Here is a 19,247-nt window from a genome sequence, read left to right as displayed (position 1 = left end):
GTCACTGGCCCTGATTTCAGAGAAAGGCTTCACAAAGCCAGCCACTTTAAGACCAAAATAATGTCATTTAGTGTCTAGGGGGAGGTTAAAAAGAGGATTAGAGGCAGGCAGGCAGGCAGGGTATATTAAACAAGTCCATGACTAACAGGGTGTGACAGAAAAGGGTTTTATTCTTTTCAACAAAACAATTCCCTAGGGCTGGGACCATTACTCCACTGTGCCTTTATCACCTTGGAATTTTTATGGTTATTTTTGATGAATTCACATTTTTGTAAAGGCTTTTTGAAATGATGCCAGTTTTCAATTTTTAATTAAAGTCATAAATAATCTTAATTCTGCCTTAAAAGGGTTATTGTTTCTTACTTTTTTTATTGTTGCTGCCAGGAAATATTTCAAATACCAAGCCCTGATGTGAGTTAGCAATTAGAATCTCTCTGAGGTCTAGTAACTATATTATACCATGTAAATATTACACACCAGTATACCAGTGCAAGGTTTAAAAATGTGGGTTGACTGATTTCAGGTTTATTAGCACTGCTTCTCCTGGGAGTTAGATTCACTCTTTTTATTGGATGGAGCAACTGTCATCATTTTAATTTCCACAAATTAGTCCATCACAGATCCACATAGGATTTTTTAAATCTCCAGATTAAAAGGACAGGTTAAAATTCAGAAAGTAAACACAGTAAACTTGTCACTGAGGACTAGGCAATGAAAGTCAGTCAAATCTAATTCAACCACTTGCAGGAAAAAGAGTGAACAAGTGAACATCAAAAGCTAAATCACTGGAGAGACAATATATCATTTTACATAAGAAAAAATTTGACAGACTATTGTAAAATTTGACATTAGATTACAACACTCCTGCTCCTTGAAAGTATATCCTTATTATCTGGGTTGCCTATTGAAGGTTGTCTGCAAATTGCCTATAAATTTATATATTGTAGTCTTAAGGTCTGATTTTCTTTTTTAAATTAGCACTTCAAGAATCTTTCACACAATTAAAACTACTCTTCCTTTATAAAGAGGCTGAAACATACCGTGTTTGAACAATAGAAACCATTAATAATTCCTGAAAATATCCATTATGTTTTCATACCTACTGTCAACCTGGCTTACCGTTTTAAGTTGAAGATCATATTGTTTATTTATCCAGACATGGGACTTACATTCCATCATGTCCATAACAACTGTTCCTTTCCAAGAAGATGCTCTTCAATCTCATGACAGATTTGCTATTATAGTAAAATCTCCCACATTTGGGACAATTTGGAGATGGAGAATGGTCAGATTTAGGAGGAAAAGCTCTCAGCAAGAGAGTTTATTATTATTATTTTTAACAAACACAACTCATTACTTCAACTTTGTAAGATATACACAGATACCGACAAAAACCATTTCAGACGGTAGTCCTGCTGAACAGTCAACAGTATGCAACAATGGTGTATTATTTCAAGATTATTAAGCATCCTCCTTACAATTTTATTTATATTATTAATTCACTTAGCAGTTCCTTTTCTATTTTAAAACACTGGAATTCAATCCATGTTGAATAATCATCTATTATCATCTGTTGATAATGATCATCTGTTATCAGTTTTGTCTCTTGAATTCCAATTAAAGAGACAACTGTATTTATACAGAGAAAAAAATAAATGATTTCACAATTGACTTACAAGAGTGGGTTTGTATGCTATTAAGAATATCTATCAAATCCGTCTAACTGGGCATTTTACTAACTCATGGGGAAGAGGTCAAATTATTTCCATATATGAGCCCTCAACCGGCACTGTGCTAACCCCTGGTAGTAAGCTCCTCATTTCCTAAGGTGTTAAAGCACAGCATGGCCAACCACTTGCTGGAGACATTCTGAGGTCAGGAGAGCAAGTCATGTGGGTTGGCAGGTTGATCTTTAACATTTCCTCCGAATCTGAGATACTATAATTTCCATGAACTTTGACAGATGAACTAAGCCCTCACTGAGGTCAAAGCAATTTCAGGTTCAATTCCTTTCTCAAACTTTCATACATAGTACCTGTTAAGGAATGTGTTTTTTCTACGCTTAAAGGAAGGAATGCTCTATACTTACTCTTCCTAGAGACGACCTACCTTCTTCATCAGAGCTAATGATTTTTGCCAGTTGATATTTTAAGAAAAAGCACTTATCTCCAGAAAGGCATTTTGTTGTGCTGTATTCCCCAATTCAACTTTCTTTAGCAATTTGGACTTAATTTTGTTACTTCCCAGTTTAGGTGACTTTCACTAATTTTCTCAAACTCCTATTATACAAACTTTCCCCAGAAATTCATATCTGGTTAAATCAGTTATGCAAATCATAGCCTTGCTATCACTTCATGGAAGACTTCTCTAGTTAAAGAGTCGAAAAAATGTTACACTTGAGAAGCAGTAGAATTACCAGTGCCCTGCAGAAGCTCCTGGTATTGCGAGAGGAATTTAAATGTGCGTTTCCTGACTGGACAAATTCTCTTTTAAAATTACCTTTTTCCTTGCTTGTTGATCTTTAGAAGAATGTGCCTTCACATGCTTTCTTAGAGAACTTGGGTCTGTGTAGCGTTTGGTGCATCCTGGAATTTGACAAGCGTAAGGTTTCTAGATAAGAAAGAAAGAAAAAAAGAAACAGTTGTGGTTAAATCATAACGGTAACTGGGGAAGGTTTACTCAAAGACTACTGTCTTCAGAGCATGAACTGTTACCAGCTGCCCAAGGTGAAATGCTTGGTGATCCTCATGCGTTTTCATTAGCAAGGCCAGTAAGTCTGCATCAAAGCAGAGAGACGAGTAAACTTTCAAGAAACAAAGAGATGTCTTATCTTTGATGATTTTTAAGAGGTTGCTGTAGACTGCACTTTTACCATGAAACTTCCTGTGGCATTGTTTAATATGGAAATTATTACTAAGTATCTCCAGCCATACTTACAGTTATGTTCCCCTGAAAACAATCTCTGGTGCTGTCAGAAATTAGGAAACACATATTCTTTAAGAGTTCAGGTACAAAGAAGCAGTAGGAAAGTCCAGAAAAGACTGGGAATGTTTCAGAAGAAACCTGATTCAAAAAGAGAGAGGGAGAGAATTAAAAGGCAAAATTAATGGAAAGTTAGCAAAAGACAGTAGGTTCCAAACAGCAGACACATGAAAAATCAGGCAGAGAAACATTAATATTATTAGTTGTAGAGGAGTCGCGGTGCTATGCGTGGGTTAGGTGAATAAGCCCTTGGCTGAGCATGATGAGAACGTAAGTTTTGGCTCCTCTGGTTCCCCCATGTGCCTGAGGGGATATGAGGTTGGAGTCGAAAGCAGTCTAGACTCCTTTTTATTTTTGTGTCCCTGCTGATTGGAATATGATAATTAGGAATGAATGAATGAGAGTACTACACATTGGTTCAAGATTTAGCTACTATGCCTACTGTAAGAACAAAATCCAAACCAGGGGTTTAAGAATATGGCTTTTAACTTGTGAAGTAAATACAAATCTGCTTATTCTAAAACTGAAAAAAAAAAATACAAGATTAACTGTGTTTATAAGATGTATTAACAGTCACTCATCCGCTTAGTATCTCATCAGGTGAGATATTAAAGCCGTGCCTGCACGAGGTGAAATGTAAGTAGGAGAACTGAGCCTCTGACTCTACAACGGCATTCTGGCTTTAGAAATCTGCTATTCTATTGACTCCCGCATCAAAATTTTTCAGATATTTTTCCTTACTGCTTATATTTTGTTCCTGTTTTCAAGTGCTTGGTTATCACTTTGTGGGCCAACATATATGTTGATGATACTGTTTGCCCTGCTGGAAACCATACATATGATTCACTTTTTTGTTGTTGTTATTTGTTGTCATTTTTTTAAATTCCAAGAACAAGGTAAAGTCATGAATACATAATTTAGTTTGACACTCCCAATTTGAATTGTACGTTTGATTATCTTAGGTGTTTGTTCATTGACTGATCGACTAACTAAATGAATCACCCAGCAGCAATTTTGCTTCCATAAGGTGCTGGGCATTTTATTATATATTAGGGATCCAACAATGAACAATGCACGAACAAGGCTCTCAACAGGTCACAGTTTTTGCAAAATGATGAGCCAATTATGGGCTGAAGTCACTTGCCAATGAAGTTTCCACTGGATAAGCAAAGGTTTTCTTTAACCTGGGAATTTTTTCTGGGTTCACATGGCTTTTTGCCCTAGTCTTCCCTATCCTGCCCCAGTGTTAGGGGGCAATTAGCCAATATCTTTATTGGCAGTCATGTTGTGATCACATAAGATCATGTTCTGAGCATTAGAGGAGATGCTGCACGTAAAAATCTTTGGGAATATTAATGTGTTATATAAATTTATTCCATTATTACCATGGTCACCATTATTTGGGTTGAAAAGAAATGTGTAATGTCATTTCATATTTGATTTAGAGATGTTCTTGAAGAAGGCTTGAATACTGAACATTCTCCCAGCTAGCTTTCACACTCCCCCTGCCATCAGCCAGCTGGGATTAGTATGCCAAAATAGCAAAGCCAGGGTGGTCTGAGCGGTACTGGTGTACTGGTCATTCTAACTCAGATTACGTAAACTTTAATGGCATGCTAGATTTCATCAAACTATATTTTTAAAATTTTCCATTTGTACTGTAAAATTATCTCCCCGGTTTAGATATTAAAATGCTAGCATAGAAATGAATTAATAATATTTTTCAGGGTTAGAATTAGGAACTCAGTAATCTTTACGGGGAAATCATTTTCCTATAAATAAAGAATCCATTTAGTTGAAAAAGATACTTTATCCAAAGTTCTGACAGCATTAGCATAAGGAGTGCTTAATGAAAGAGAATGGGGACCTAAATTTAAATAACAAATTCTTCAAGCAATTCCAGTTTGCTTTTTAAAATAAATGTTTAATATCTTAATATCTTAAAAGATTTTAAAAGAGCTTACCAATTTGTTAAATGTAATAAAAATTTAAACAGAAGGTAGTTTGGGTTAAAATGATGGGTTTAACAGATTTAACAGAGAAATACTTTTTAAAAACAAAAATAGCTAAGTTTTAAAGGCTACTGCATTGAACTGAATCATGAAATTATTATCGTAGGTAGCTTTCCTCAAAAGTTTTAAAAAAGGATGTATTTTTAAAATTCCAAAATGATTTTAGAAAATGCTCTTAGTTTGATTAGCTAAAATTAGCTCCAAGCAAAGAAAGGTATTGTAGAACCATAACACTTAGCCTCACAATAGTTCTTTCAAACTACAGATAACTAGCTAGAGTAGAAGCAATTTCTCAAGACAATCTTGTCTCATGAATGTTCATTCTTCCATGATAAAGTTTAATGACAAATTGGAAAATTTATTAGATTCTACCAAGACCACTTTAGACATACAAAGTAGGGCATTTTAACATAATTTATTCTTTTTTCATATTTCTACCTTTAAGAAATACTGCTATTCACCACAGTTATTCATTTAATATTTCATTCTGTTATTCCTAAAATCACTGTCAATTCAATTCAGCTAGAGCAGAAAGGGTCCAACTTACACCCATATTACTCTAATTATATTTCAGATATTTACTAGGCAAACTATCACATTTATGTATATTAGGAGATAATTCTGTTTAGAAAGGTTATGTGACACATAGCTAAAATGACTTCTATCGATATGACTAATAGAGACTAATATAAAATTTAATAAATATGTCAACTATAACATCAGAAGAATCTTAAATATGTATGAGAAGGTGCGTAAAAATAACAGTATCTTTTCAAAATTCAAATTCTGGTGTAGTTTAATAATAGACATCAGAATGTTAACACTGAAAAACTACTGTCATGAATACATTATTTATAAGAATGTAGGATAAAAGATCTGCGATGTGTATAATTCATTTATCCTGGTGGCTTTGTTAAGTGACCAAAAATTACATATAGCCTACCTGGCCTCATGTAAAGAAAATGGGACGAAAACCTGAGAAATGGATAGAACGACGATCAACATAATGGAGAAAATGAAAGACAAGCATCATGGAAAGGGCATTAGCAAATGAACAGAATGTTTCAGCAATAAGAGAGTTAAGGTGTAGTAATGAAAATCAATTGTTCTCATAGGGTTTATGTCAGTAGATACGTGGCTGTTAACACATAGCAAGTGTGATGAAACTGAACCTTTGGGAAAGATTTGCCAATTCTTTTTAGATCACTTGAAGGTGAAAACACCAGGTAGCTTCTAAAGCAAAAGGCCAGATTCACTTTAAAAAAATCATGGCAGCCTCAAAGTTCTTAGGTCAAAAGGAAAAGAATCAGGGTAAGGAAAAAAAAAATGCTTCCTAGTTTAAGCAATAGCATATCTTATCTATCTTAGTGTATCTTGATATTTGAAGACTTATTTTAATGTTCAATCTCTAGTGGTCATTCTCTTTACTAAAATCTACTATATGAGAGCCCCTAAACTGCTTCTGCTTTGTACACAGGTAATCAAGAAGCCTCCCTTCGTCCCAGGCAGCTGTAATATTTAGGATAACTTGTGACTACAGAAAAAAGAGGAAAGAGCCAAACAGGGCCCTTTCTGGCTCTTTACCAGGGCTCACTGCTGCCCTTGGCATTGTCCCTATAACCTGCAGACCATAAAGCAAACACCTTCACCATCCCACTATCAAATGGGCACTTCCTCACACCGGGACTTGGGGCTGGAAGTTGGAAAGCTCCTGCCACTCTTACAGTGTCCAGATGTGTCCTCTGGTGCTTGGCGCGGTCACTGGAGTTACTGAACGCCTTCTGACAGCCCGGATGCTGGCACAAATACGGCTTCTCGCCTGTGTGGCTCCGCAAATGAATCTTGAGATTTTCGAGCCTGGAAAAGGCCTTCTTGCAACCTTCAAACTGCAAAAAGAAAACAATTTTTGGTTGTTGAGAAGGACCTTGAATGTCCAGGGTTGGGGGACAGGAAAAATAAATGTCCTTAGTTTGTACTTAGCTTAACGCAAAAAAATAAAATGAAATCCAAACAGTAACAAATATTACTTCTAAAAATATCCATATGTTTATGTGAACTGCATTTTTCCACTGAATATACATGCCACTTTCCATACCAGATTTGGGTCCCAAACTGATTTCTGTGATTACTTATGTCAGAGAAAATTTGCTGTGAGCCATCTGGCTCAGTTAATAAAAATACAGTAATGCATGTCTTAAAGATTTGTTAAAAAATTAACACACTTTTCCATTTCCAAATTGGTCTAAATTGAAGGAACCAGGAAGGAAGAAACTTTTTACAACTAATAAACTAACAAAAATAATTCAGAGTGATGTACAAGAAAAAAAAAGTAACCTGAAGATCCAAGAGTCTGAGATGAAAAGGATATGTGTCTGCTGAATCATTATGATCATAAACTTTCTTAACTCTGTCTTAAGTGGTTTTCAACTCCCAAGAGTCACCTTGTTAACATACAGGGTGATGCCAAGCCTAACGAGATAAAGTTTTTAACATGCTTTAGAACGTGAAGACATTCTATTTAGTGTTAAACCATTTTCCAAATAAAGTAATAGTTTTATTCTTATTACTTTAAGAAATTTGTTACCTAGTTCTTGAAGAGAAGAATTAAAAATGAAAAGCTAAAGATTTCAAGAAATGCTTCATTGGTTTGTCAATAATATTTATTGATGGTAATATTTACTTAAAGTCTTCTGTGGGCAAAATATTAGCTACTATTAGAGGGTCAAAGTAATTTCAATTCTTGAAGTGCCAATCTAATAGGAAATGTGTTAGAGAAAGCCTATAAATGAAGCATAAATGTGAGATGAGCATTTATCCTTTAACTCTCTCTTTGGTGCTAAGCCCCAGAATATTTATGTTCACTTTGACAAATTTAATGCCATTTGAGTTCCCATTGCAAGGAAAACTTAGAAACATGGAAAAACTATCAGAATACAGCATAATATGCTTAAAGCAATTAAGAAACCTCACTTCTTAGGAATATAGGGGTTGATGATGAGGACAGAAGTAAAGAGGGTAAATTTAGGGTGGTTTTCATTAAAAATTAGCAAATATAACTTAAACTTACTACAAGAAATGTTATAAAATTACTTGGTTCTCTTATTACAATAGATGAGGGAGTATATTGTTCATGAAGGGATTACAGAGCTGGCCAGGTTTGGGGTATTTGAATTTTTACCTTTAAGTAAAGAATGAACTAAGGAGAAAGAATAATCAAACATGTCACAACTCCCTCTATTTAAGTTGTCCAGATTTTGCATGCTGGAATATTTTAAGAAATTTGTGAAAGTTGCACTTATTTTTGATTGAGAGTTATACATGTTTCACAGACATATGTTGGTTTATTTCAATTTTGATATTTTGCTTAAAATAATTTTGGTGTTTTCCTGATTTCTATTTCACATAAAAATAAATTTAGCCCGAACAGAAGATGATTGCTGACGAAGCCAACTATTTTTCAACAGAGTAAAAGACATACACTGTTTTATCGCTAGAGGGAGAGGGGATTTAAGTGGTTTATTTCTTCAGGTTTTCAAATGGGTATCAAGTTTGAGAATACAGAGGTTCAAAGAAATCCCAATTCATGGCTCAGAGGCCTCTGCCACTCAAACCTCTGTTTTTAAGGTTCATTCTGAATGATAACTCTGCAAGCTTCTGGAGCTCAGTTTATTTGTCTTGGAATCACCTGGTAGACCACATTTAGGTCTAAAATGAGCTTGTGGTATTCTACCCATCAAGCCTGCAGCCTCGTTCCTACCAACGCTCTTTGGGGGGGGGGCATCATCGTGGGGCCAACTCCAGGAGTGCATACCAAGACCCGAGTAGGCTTCAGCATCCACTCCCTTCTCTAGTCACCCCAGATCTTGGTCAGAAAGAAGACTGTATTGTCTCAGCACCAACACTCGCCTGGAGAACCATATTAGCGTAACAAGGTTTCTGTGAAGAAGACCCCCAGATCTACCACAGAGTGATGAGAGGGATCCCAGACACGTCCTAGACCTAACTCCACTGTCACTTCATCAGATATAAACTAACTGTAGACTAGTGTTCTAAACTTTCTCCAGTTAAATGCCCATGTAAATGTCCACTAAAGTGTCCAGTTAAATTGCTAGTTATTATTGTTAAGAGAAGCAATAATCAAAGACCAAAGAGCTTGCTGCATTCCACGCAAATCAGTGAAAAGTGAGCATCTGAGAACTTCTTGACTATTTTTTAAAAATAGCAAAGATGGACGAAATTATGGGCACCCAGACTGAAAATGACAACAAAAAGATTATTTTTTAAAAATCATGAAAATCCAGCTGATCTCAAATGTTTCCTCTGTAACAAGAAAGGCCAGGAGACAAAAGTATTTGTAGCACTTGTACTAAAATTTTAGTATTTTCAGGTGAAAAGACTAAGAGTGAAGAGGTTTGACAGCACTGAGTTAATAAAGGCAAGAGAAAGGAAACCTCATGTACTTTGGAGCTTATACATCACCACTCACTCATGTTGAAGAAATTCACTGGGAAGAAACCATGAACCTCAAACCAATAAAATCACTGAAGAATTGACAAATGGCTCCTAACACCCAACCCACCGAAGGAGTATGCAGAGAACCACACTTAACTGAACTTGTCACACTAACAATTCTGCTAGAAGAGAAATTAGGTGCTGTTCATTTCTCTAATGGTCTCTGGATGAAACTTGAAAGCAAACAATTTTGTAATGAATCATTATCATTCATTGTGGGAATAGCCCTGTAATTCAACAAAAGAATTTCCTCTCCTACAGGCAATTTTACCCCCAGATTTATAAATTCAATTAAATGCAAATGCATTAAAATTTAACGTTTATGTAGAACTACAAAAGATTGTTACAAAATACAGCCAAACTGGATGCTTTGGGTGTTTGAGTAAATGGATGCCTTGTTTTCTTCTTCTTCCTTTTTTCTTTTCTTTTCATGTTTTCCAAATCTTTAATGAGTGAGTAAATGAACATTTAAAGTAGGAAAGCAGGGACCATGGCGGAAGAGTTTCCTTCAGTTTGGCCAAATGCTTTCTCACCAAGACTCCTAAAGTGCAAAGTATATCCTGAGATCTAAGGTCCAAATTGTCACCTGACTGCTTGGGTCACTGCCACATACCAATCTCTACACAAAAATTGACAAATATCTTAGTCTCTGGTTATGTCCTTCCTGGAGTGACTGTGGAGTTAGGAACCCTGGTTCCAGTGACACACACAATTCTGGATCATCGGGCCTGAGGCTGCCTATGGCTCAAACCCAGGCCATATACAAGAAGTGAGAGAAAAACAACAAATTCTCAGAATCGAAGAGGGGTAGTAGAAGGAGGAGAAGTAGAACAAAAAGAAAGAAAAATGCAGAATGGTAATGTGGGAGGGAATGGTGGTGGGAAAGGGGTCTGATACACATTAGTCATTTTATCTTAATAGCATTCTTTTTTTCTCTAACAAATACTGAGTAAGCCCTATGAGCATGGCACTATGCATTGGCATTGGGAGGAACAAGATGAATAAAACTCAAACTTTACTCATGGGACGATAGAAGCAAGGTCCGTGCTTGGGCAGGACCTTGGGCAGATATACTGCTGAACCTTGAGCAGTGATTCTCAAAAACGTGGTGCCTGGACCAGCAGCATCAGCATATCCTGGGAACTTGTCAGAAATATAAATTCTCTGGCCCCACCACAGACTCACAGAACAGAACCTTAGGGGTGGAGGCCCAGACATCTGAGTGTTAACAAGCCTTCCAGGAGATTCTGATGCTACTACAGGTGCCTGTGAGTTCAGAATACCATTCATATCGTAATCACTGTTGATTTTCTTAAGAAAGTCTCCTGGCAATAATAAAGCATCTTGCAGAATTCATCCATTTCTAATTGGGACAACAGTCATATAGACTAGCAACAGCCCTGGACTGAAAAGGAACATCTCCATCCCAGGATAAAGCAGGGTTATCTCCATTTGCACCTCAAATGAGACAAAATTCCAGAACACTGATCTCACACTAGAGATTCTTTAAACGCCTGATTATTTAATCTGTTGCCAAGCATATGTCTAGTTCTGAAATAGGTATGCCTACAAGTTCCCTTGGTGGCCTCCTGACCAACAAAACACCCCACGTTTCTAATGCTCATTACATTCGGCTGTTGAGAAGAAGCACTGAAGGGGAGCCATCATTTTCCAATCATACATTTCAGTGGCTTTACAGACACACAGAAGAACAATGCATGAAACTGTAAGTGACAGAACTTTAAATCTCGTGGGTTTTGAAAATACTGCACTGCATAAAGCCTCATTCTGAGAAAAAAAAAAACAACAAAACTCTAACTCCAACGCTGTTTCCAAGTAACAAACCGTAATAAAAAAGTGTAAGTTGCCTCAAACCCAGAGAACCCCTTAGCTTGCATCACTTTGTTAATTTAGGAGATTATTTCATATTTAAAGGATCACAACTGGACTGTAATCACCATCTCTATATATTGGCTTGATTACAGATTGTTGACATTAAGTGGCATTAAGATGACCTTTGAAATATTACTTTCCCTTTCTATTAGAAGCTTTTATGTAAGGTTTTGAAAATGAAAGACTCATTAGACACCATTAAAATAGGATTTATTCCATATGTGTAACCAATAATCAAGTAGAATATTATGCCCTCCCCTAATCAGCTACTTAGAGTGCTGAGCAGCACAAATTCATATTCAAAGCAGTAAAAACAACAAACCTTTCCTGATCAGATTTTTATACCATGACTAGTGTCAACAAAGCCAAAACAGAAAGGAGTCTATGATGCTGGACATGCTTTTTAAAAATATACATTTGATTTCAATTAAGGCTCAGTGTTTATGACCCTTGGAGGTATAAGCTTTTATAACTTCATAGTCAAGACCAATTAATCCCATTAGTAACGGCTGAAGCTAAGGTATGTTGTGCAGCGCCTGGACTGACTGATGAATTATACGCTAGTTTGCATTTTCCACGTAAGCGCAAAGACAACAGAGATGAAAGGCGTTGGTGGAAAGGTCAGCAAATATTTATAATGCTGTGGATATATTCAAGGTGACTTCCACAATAAGCCCAAGAGTTCAAGTTCACTTGAATCATGGACATACCTGCAATAGGTGTAAATGAAAGATGGCTTCTCCTGTGATCAGAAAGAGGGAGCCAAAGCACAGCTGAGGGCCCAAGCCACTTCACACACCTGAGAAGAGGTGAGAAATCTGACTCACGTATTCATGTGAGATTTAGAAGCTTCCTTCCAAGACAGTGTTTCCACCTTTACGTGCTCATAAATCACTTGGGCATCTTGTTAAAATATAGATTCTAATTCAGTAGATGCAGATTAGGGCCCAAGATTCTGCATCTGTAACTGTCTCCAAGCTCATACTTCTAAATGTTGAATATTCAAACATTCCACTTTGAGAAGTAAGGTTCTTGGAATCATTAAACTTCCCTCAGGTTGAAAGTGTAATGGGATGGGATTTAAAGCACAAAAAAGAGATAAAATAAACAAAAGAATTAGAGCAAAAATGAAGGAATAAAGAAAGTGCTTGCTTTTGATGAACCAGATTACGGCAGCTTCATCCTTAAAAGTGTGAAACATTATGCTGTATACCAGAAATCGACATAACATTGTAAACTGATTATACTTCAATAAAAAAGAATGCAAATGTTTTAAGAAGTGTGGAAGACTAAAATCTAATTTTTAAATTTAGGTTTCCAGAAAGTGTTGTCTGGAAAAAAACTTAAAAAAAAAAGAAGAAAGAAAGAAAGAAAGAAAAGTCAGGGAAAAAAAAGACAAGGAACAAAACGGAAAGACTGCAGAAGCACACGGGGACCATCTGACTTCGTTTCTCCTTCAGTCTCATTCGCATTTGGACATCTGGCTCGCCTCGTGCCACGCTGTGGTTTCTGTTCCCAGTGCATTCTCCTTAGGACTGGATGCTCCAGCAAATCTTAGTATTTACCACCTCAGTTTGTAGAAAGTGTTACATAAAGGGAGAAAAAGAAAATAATCCAAATGTTTTGAGGCTTTTAAAAAGTGTCTAGTTCATGAATTTGTTACACTGAGTAATACGGAGTTCCTTCCTCTCCATGCTTCATTCAGACTACTAATTCTGTAATGAGGACAGAGAAGATGTCTCTGTTCTCACTTTGTGATTTTACTCATATTTTCAGTCTAATCACCTTCTTGTCCATAAGGGAACAATGTACCCACAGAAAGGGAGTTTCTGTTTCCATTTGGTTGTTAAATTGTAATACCGGTTTTATAATATTTCAAAGGTTCTAGGCAGAGAAATAGTGGCCTCATCGGAAATTTATTTAACACTGTGGTAGGATTACCTCTGGATAATCCTGAGAGTTCTCTTAACTTCAAGGAAATCAGTGCACCCTAAACTGATTTTCCAAAGTTTCCAAGTATCTGAATAGATTTGCACTTGCATTTCCGAGGACAGCCTTCAAAGTTTCCTGGTCTCCTTGGCTTGGCTGGGGCAGCCAGAGTGGGGAGGAGACTGACACTTTGGCCTCAGTGAGTCAACTCCTTCAGTGCATGCCACTCATCTGGCATTCTGAAGTGGTCTACAGTACTCATTCATCCAGATTTTCTGGAACCATTAACATTTAGTAGAATTAATATAAAACCCTTTCTGTAATGTTTTTCCTAAACCATAGTAATAAAGAGATTCCAGTTACTATGTTTTTCCTTGTTATTCTAGTGTACAAAATGAACCTACTAACTAGCTCATAAATACAACTTCCTGGCTTGTTGTGTTTCTTGTTTTTGATTAAGAAATCTGTATTAAACAAAGGTTACCTAAATGGGCAGTATGTATGTGTTTCCTATTGGTTTAAGGCAATTTGTTGTTTTTTTAACATTCTGGGTCATGGGCAGCAGCTGATCTTTAAAAGGGCACTTTAAACGAGGTGGCAAAATAAATGAGGGGGCAACATAAAAAATGAAAAGAGGAAAAAAATGTTTCTAGAAGCCACATGCCATTGTAGAGAGAAATATGTCATTTCTGTGCCAACATTTGAACCGTACTAAATTTTTATGGAAATTATCAAATGTCTGGTTTATAAAAATTGAAAGGAGCTGGGGACAAATGGAACCTCATCATGGGCATTATATTCTGGGAAAAGAATATTCCACAGCGCAACACTGAAATTTAAAACAGATCATATGGCTATCTCCAGTTATTCAACAAATATAAAGGATCATATATTATTCATGTCATGTCAATACAATGCCAGAAAACTACAATTTCAAGCAAATAATTATTTTGTGAGTGGGTAAATAATGAAAACTGGTTGTGTGGGGTTGTTTAAACATAACAAGAAGTAAGTTGCCTGGATTTTGTTGTTGTTGTTTGCTAGCACTGATTCCATGCGGTCTGCAAATACATATCTACCAGAGCATGTATCCTTCAGAGGTTCACAGTCAGACCTCAGTAAATGCACTTTGCTTGCATGCCAGTAGAGTAAATATATTTATGGCTACGTAATTGGTCCTGCATAAATATACCTAAAAGAACTTAAATTATTTAATTTTCTGTGTATCTGTGTTTCTGACCACCACAGAGTTAGATGTAATCCCATATACATGGATCTTCATAAGCACAATATTTCATGAAGTATATATAAAGTATATTTATAAAAGCAACTTTTAGATATTTTGCTCCTCTATATTTAGGAAAACAATTTTTCAAATTCTGTAAGTACCAATCTGTACACCAGCGGGCCAGGGAATACAGAGTTTCTTGCACATTCAGCCCTCTAGAGGCTGTGTGGATGGTCCACAATAACTGTCAGGTTCCATCCTACTTTTCCTGCATTCGTAGCACATGCCAGGAGGCAGACACACACTCAGAACAAATTTGGAATCTGACCCAGTCTGCTCCAAGACACCCTCAAATTATTTTCTATATACTAGGAGTGAGGATGAAGGGAAGTTGGAGGAATCAGCCTTTGGATTTTAGGCACTTTTTTTTTTTTTTTCATTTTAAAAATGTCAGAAACATTCTCTAAAGCCCTAGTTCCTCTCAAAGGTCTCTCAAGTTTAAGACAGATAGGGATGAATGAAGTAAAAGAGAACTAAGTAAGCAAAAGGAAAAGAGAAATGGAGAAACAGAAACAGAGGAGGAGAGAGACCACCTGTGACAGAAGGGCTGAGGATGTATGTGGCCAGGTCTGTCCCCTCCTCTCTGTCCTCCCACCTTTCCCATCGGGCTCCAGGCCAGGCCAGCTGCAGTTCCCTAACTCTATTTTGCCTCTGCCCCTGCTATTCTTTGTGCCTGGTGACATCCTACTGACCCTTTAGTTTGGCGTCACCTCCTCTGTGAGGCCCTCCTTTATGCTTTCACCAGGGTACAATGGATCACTCCCCCCACACCACCATGCCTTGCCCACTGCCTTGCTAATGCACAGAGGTACACTAATTAGACTGTTTGTCTCCCCCACTAGGCTGTCAGAGCTTTATGAGGATAAAGGACTGAGTCTTATTAATCTTTTTATTGCCAGCACTGGGTACAGTGCTTGGCATATACTCAAGTGACCGCAGATTACTTGCTAAATAAATGCTAAACAAAATGGAGAAAATGAACGCTTTGTAAAAAAAGCATATTGATGTCCTAGACTTCCTTGTGTAATAAGCTCATTAAGGCCTTTTAATTAGGTAGGGCCAGTCACCATTCATGATGACATCAAATAGTCAACATCGCAAAAGCTATAAAATGCATTTATGGGTTTTGCTGGATTTAATGTTCTACAGAATTACTGTAAAATATATAATTATTTTAATATCTAATCATGTTAGGGGAAACAATACTAACAACAACATATGGCTGTATTTTTTTTGTGGATGTGATGCATTAACTTCTTTATTGATGTTCTGAGAAATTTGTAGCAATACTGGTGAAGGGAGTGAGCTGTTTTCCTACCACACCCTTTTCCAAATCTTAGCTAAATATACACAGACCCATTGGGAACATGTTATTAGCAATAATAATTCAAGGCACATAAATGTGTGCCTTCTTCATACACAAAGGAAAAGAAACTGTTTTAAATTGCCCTAAACTGAGCTAATATGCCCTCAAATAAGCCAGGAAACAGCCTCTCATCAGAGCTTCTCATGCAAGGAAAAAAGATCTTTGGGACCCTGCCCTGAACTGCCCTGAGTCAAATATCCCCAAAAAGCTGGTCAAGCAATTTCCCACGCAATGCCTCTGCCCACCATCCTATAGCCAACCTCTCTGAATAGGAGGAAGAAACTACAATCTGATACAACCCAAGACTGTAACTACTCCTAGCTCCAGATATTTCTGTAGTCAGAGCACAGGAACTGCAGCAAGGCCTTGGCTCTGCCTTTTCTGTCGGCAGTGGACAGACTGCCCTGTAGTTGTCTTCAACTACAAAGAGAAGAAATGCCACTGCTTGTCTTCAGTTTTATTAAGAATTGGCGTGCCTAGCTTAAAGGAGCTAAGCAATATATTTATTTACTATGGTGTTTCCCAAAATGATTGCTGAATCCTGTCATCTCTTGACTGAGAAACTGTTTGCGGGTTGCAACAGAATGTATGCTAACATACATACAGCAACACAAACTTCCAAGACAAACTGTTTAAGTCAATTTGCTATCATATAGGCACATAGGTGCAAATATGTGCATATGCACTTGTGGGTACAGCCACGGGCACACACTAACACTTGCACACATATCCCACACAGATTCTTGTAATAACTGTGTGTATTTAAGATCTGTGTGCAGGGGTGTAGAGGCAAGCATGAATTTGCCAAAAGAGAAAAGGAAATTCACACATGAAGAGAATAATTTACCATAAATTGGCCCACACTGAGTTTATTCCAAAAAGCAGAGCACAGGATGCCAAATTTTTAATGGCTCTTACTATTCCAGATCTGGCCCTGACAAGCTCTGGAAAAGATGCAAGTGGGCAGGAAAGATGGGATTAAAAAATTATATCTTAAGCCTTTTCACTTTCAAATGTAAAATTTCCACCACTGTGACAGGGAGAAAGAGAGTGGCAGGGATATTTTCCCGACACCGTGCTGTTCTCAACAAAAAGCCGTCAATTTTCATTATGCATGGCTTAAATATAAATTCTGGTACTTGCTAAAAGTCATCAGCATCTGGCTGCTTAAAAAAAGAAGCAGATATGAAAATAATGGAACTCAAACCATGCGTTAGCCCTGGCAGCCACTACAGAGGTGCGAGTGCGGAGTGATGCTCCAGGGCAGCTCCACAGTCCCGGGACTGACAATTTTTTTGACAACCCGCAAGATTCATCAAGACTACTCACTCGCTTGCTTCCAAAAGGCCTCACCTCCAACATTCTTGCTTTCACAACTGATCTCTTCCACATGTCTCTCCCATCACGTGCCTCACTGGCATATAGCAGGTGCTCAGAAAACCTCCCATTCCTTCTCCTTGCTCTTCTTCCTTGTTCTGATTTTAAACTATCTAACTCCTCTTTGAGCCCTTTTCCTTCTTGTTTTTTGACGGAATCACTCTTACATCTTGCCCCTTCTTCCTATATATATCCCTATGGTTTAAGCATGGGCAAGAAACTATCATCAAATCCATTAACCCTTTCCATGTATGACCTTTTACATATTGAGACCCATGGGGTATTCAATCACTGTATGCATGTGCTGAGTTTGATCCCTGTAACTCTTAAGTAAATCTTTGGCTAAGAATTGTAATCTCAATTCCCTTGACTCTTCTACTTAACATAACTTCCTCCTCTTTCTGGAACCTGACTCCATGTACCAGAAGAATGGTAAAATTTCACCTAAATTGTCACATTTGAAGTGGATCATGGATATTTTGTTCTGATGAGAATACTGGCATATTATTTAGAGTAGTTGATCTTTTCACTGAATTTAAACTACTATTGTTTCTTATTCTCCAAAGAAATTTTAAAATGAGTAAAACATATTATTTCTAAGATGTTTATTTTATCTCCTTAGTCATCTTACAGAGCCAACAATCCTGACATGAAACTATTTAGCACACAGTAAATTCCCAATGAAAGTTAGCCATCATTATCATTATCTTAACATGTATTCAAATTATCGAATACTATTACCCTGATTTTACAAGTGAAGAGAATTGAGGCCTAGAGAGGTCAAGTGACTTGCCAAAGACACAGTAAGTGGCAGGTCGACAACTAGAATCATGATCAAAAGGACTCAGTCATTTAACAAAGATTTCCTCTGTGCAACTCCAAGGTAATGTTACTTCTCAAGAGGTTAAAGAGATAAAGAAAAAAATGTGTTTTGGAAGGAATCCAAACATGCTTTTTCTTTTGTTTTCTTACAAAGTGAAAAATATTAGTAGCTTAAATTTGCTATAGTGAATAGTGTCAAAATCCTAAATTATACCAATCATTCTCACCAAAGTCTGAGCATAGAGGGAAGTCATTAATAATGACTATAAAGCATTATGAGTCTTACGTTCTTGGCATACTCTTTTGTTTTTAATAACTGTGATTCTCAAATTAAAAAATAAAAGTGGTATGCATCTGTAAACCACTCAGACGCTTAGGCTGCTGAGAAACGAATGCAAAGTCAGACCTGTCATGAAATAGTCAACCTGAGCATTCTGGAAGGACTTCAAGGTTGCACATTCAGCCAAACAGTGAAATACTTTACAGAATGAACCCTCATTCATTTCATCAAATGAAGAAGCTCCTGAATTTACTACCAACTTAGTACCAGTGGTGACAAAACTTAATCCTTCTTAGTTGCCCACTTGGCTAAGCCTTTCCTCAAAGTAACCTTACTTATGGAGAAAAGAATGATATTTTAGAAGTTCCCATAATATAACAAGTGCCTAATATGTATTAGATGCTCAGTAAATGTTTTTTGAAAAATGGTTAATGATTCAATATTTGCCTAAATATTTGTTATAGCATTTTTAACTCCATTTGAAGTAAAATTCCTCAAGAAAGAGAAAAATAGTTCATTTTACTATTTTCCTTTGTTGGATATAAAAATCCAACCTGTATCATATCAGAAGGCACAGGGTTATCAACTGTTACACTTGGCCTGGACCTCTCCTCTGAGCTCCAGACCCTACTTCCTATTCAATGTTTCCATACTGATGGTTCACAGGTACCTCAAAGTAAATATTCCAACACTTAACAATGACTTTTCTCCTCATACAGCGCTTCACTCCCTGCTCTCTATTTATTCAACGGTGCAGCCCAGCACCCGGAAATAATCCTTGACATC

The 19,247-nt window shown here is 37.0% G+C and overlaps 1 protein-coding gene across 7 annotated transcripts in view; it reads right to left on the bottom strand.

Moving 5' to 3' along the window:
* Nucleotides 1-19,247, bottom strand: part of GLIS3 (GLIS family zinc finger 3) — a 499,691-nt gene that overhangs the window by 97,809 nt on the left and 382,635 nt on the right. For all 7 annotated transcript variants that reach the window (XM_032477747.1, XM_032477748.1, XM_032477749.1 and 4 more), the window contains 2 exons: nt 6,719-6,880; nt 2,500-2,610 (listed from right to left, as the gene is read on the bottom strand). In XM_032477747.1, coding sequence (XP_032333638.1) covers nt 2,500-2,610; nt 6,719-6,880 — 273 coding nt within the window. The remainder of the gene's footprint in view (nt 1-2,499; nt 2,611-6,718; nt 6,881-19,247) is intronic.

The sequence above is a fragment of the Camelus ferus genome, chromosome 4, assembly GCF_009834535.1.
Source record: "Camelus ferus isolate YT-003-E chromosome 4, BCGSAC_Cfer_1.0, whole genome shotgun sequence".
NCBI lineage: Eukaryota > Metazoa > Chordata > Mammalia > Artiodactyla > Camelidae > Camelus > Camelus ferus.
The sequence above is the reverse complement of the archived record's forward strand: the minus strand, read 5'-3'. Positions and strand labels throughout refer to the sequence as shown.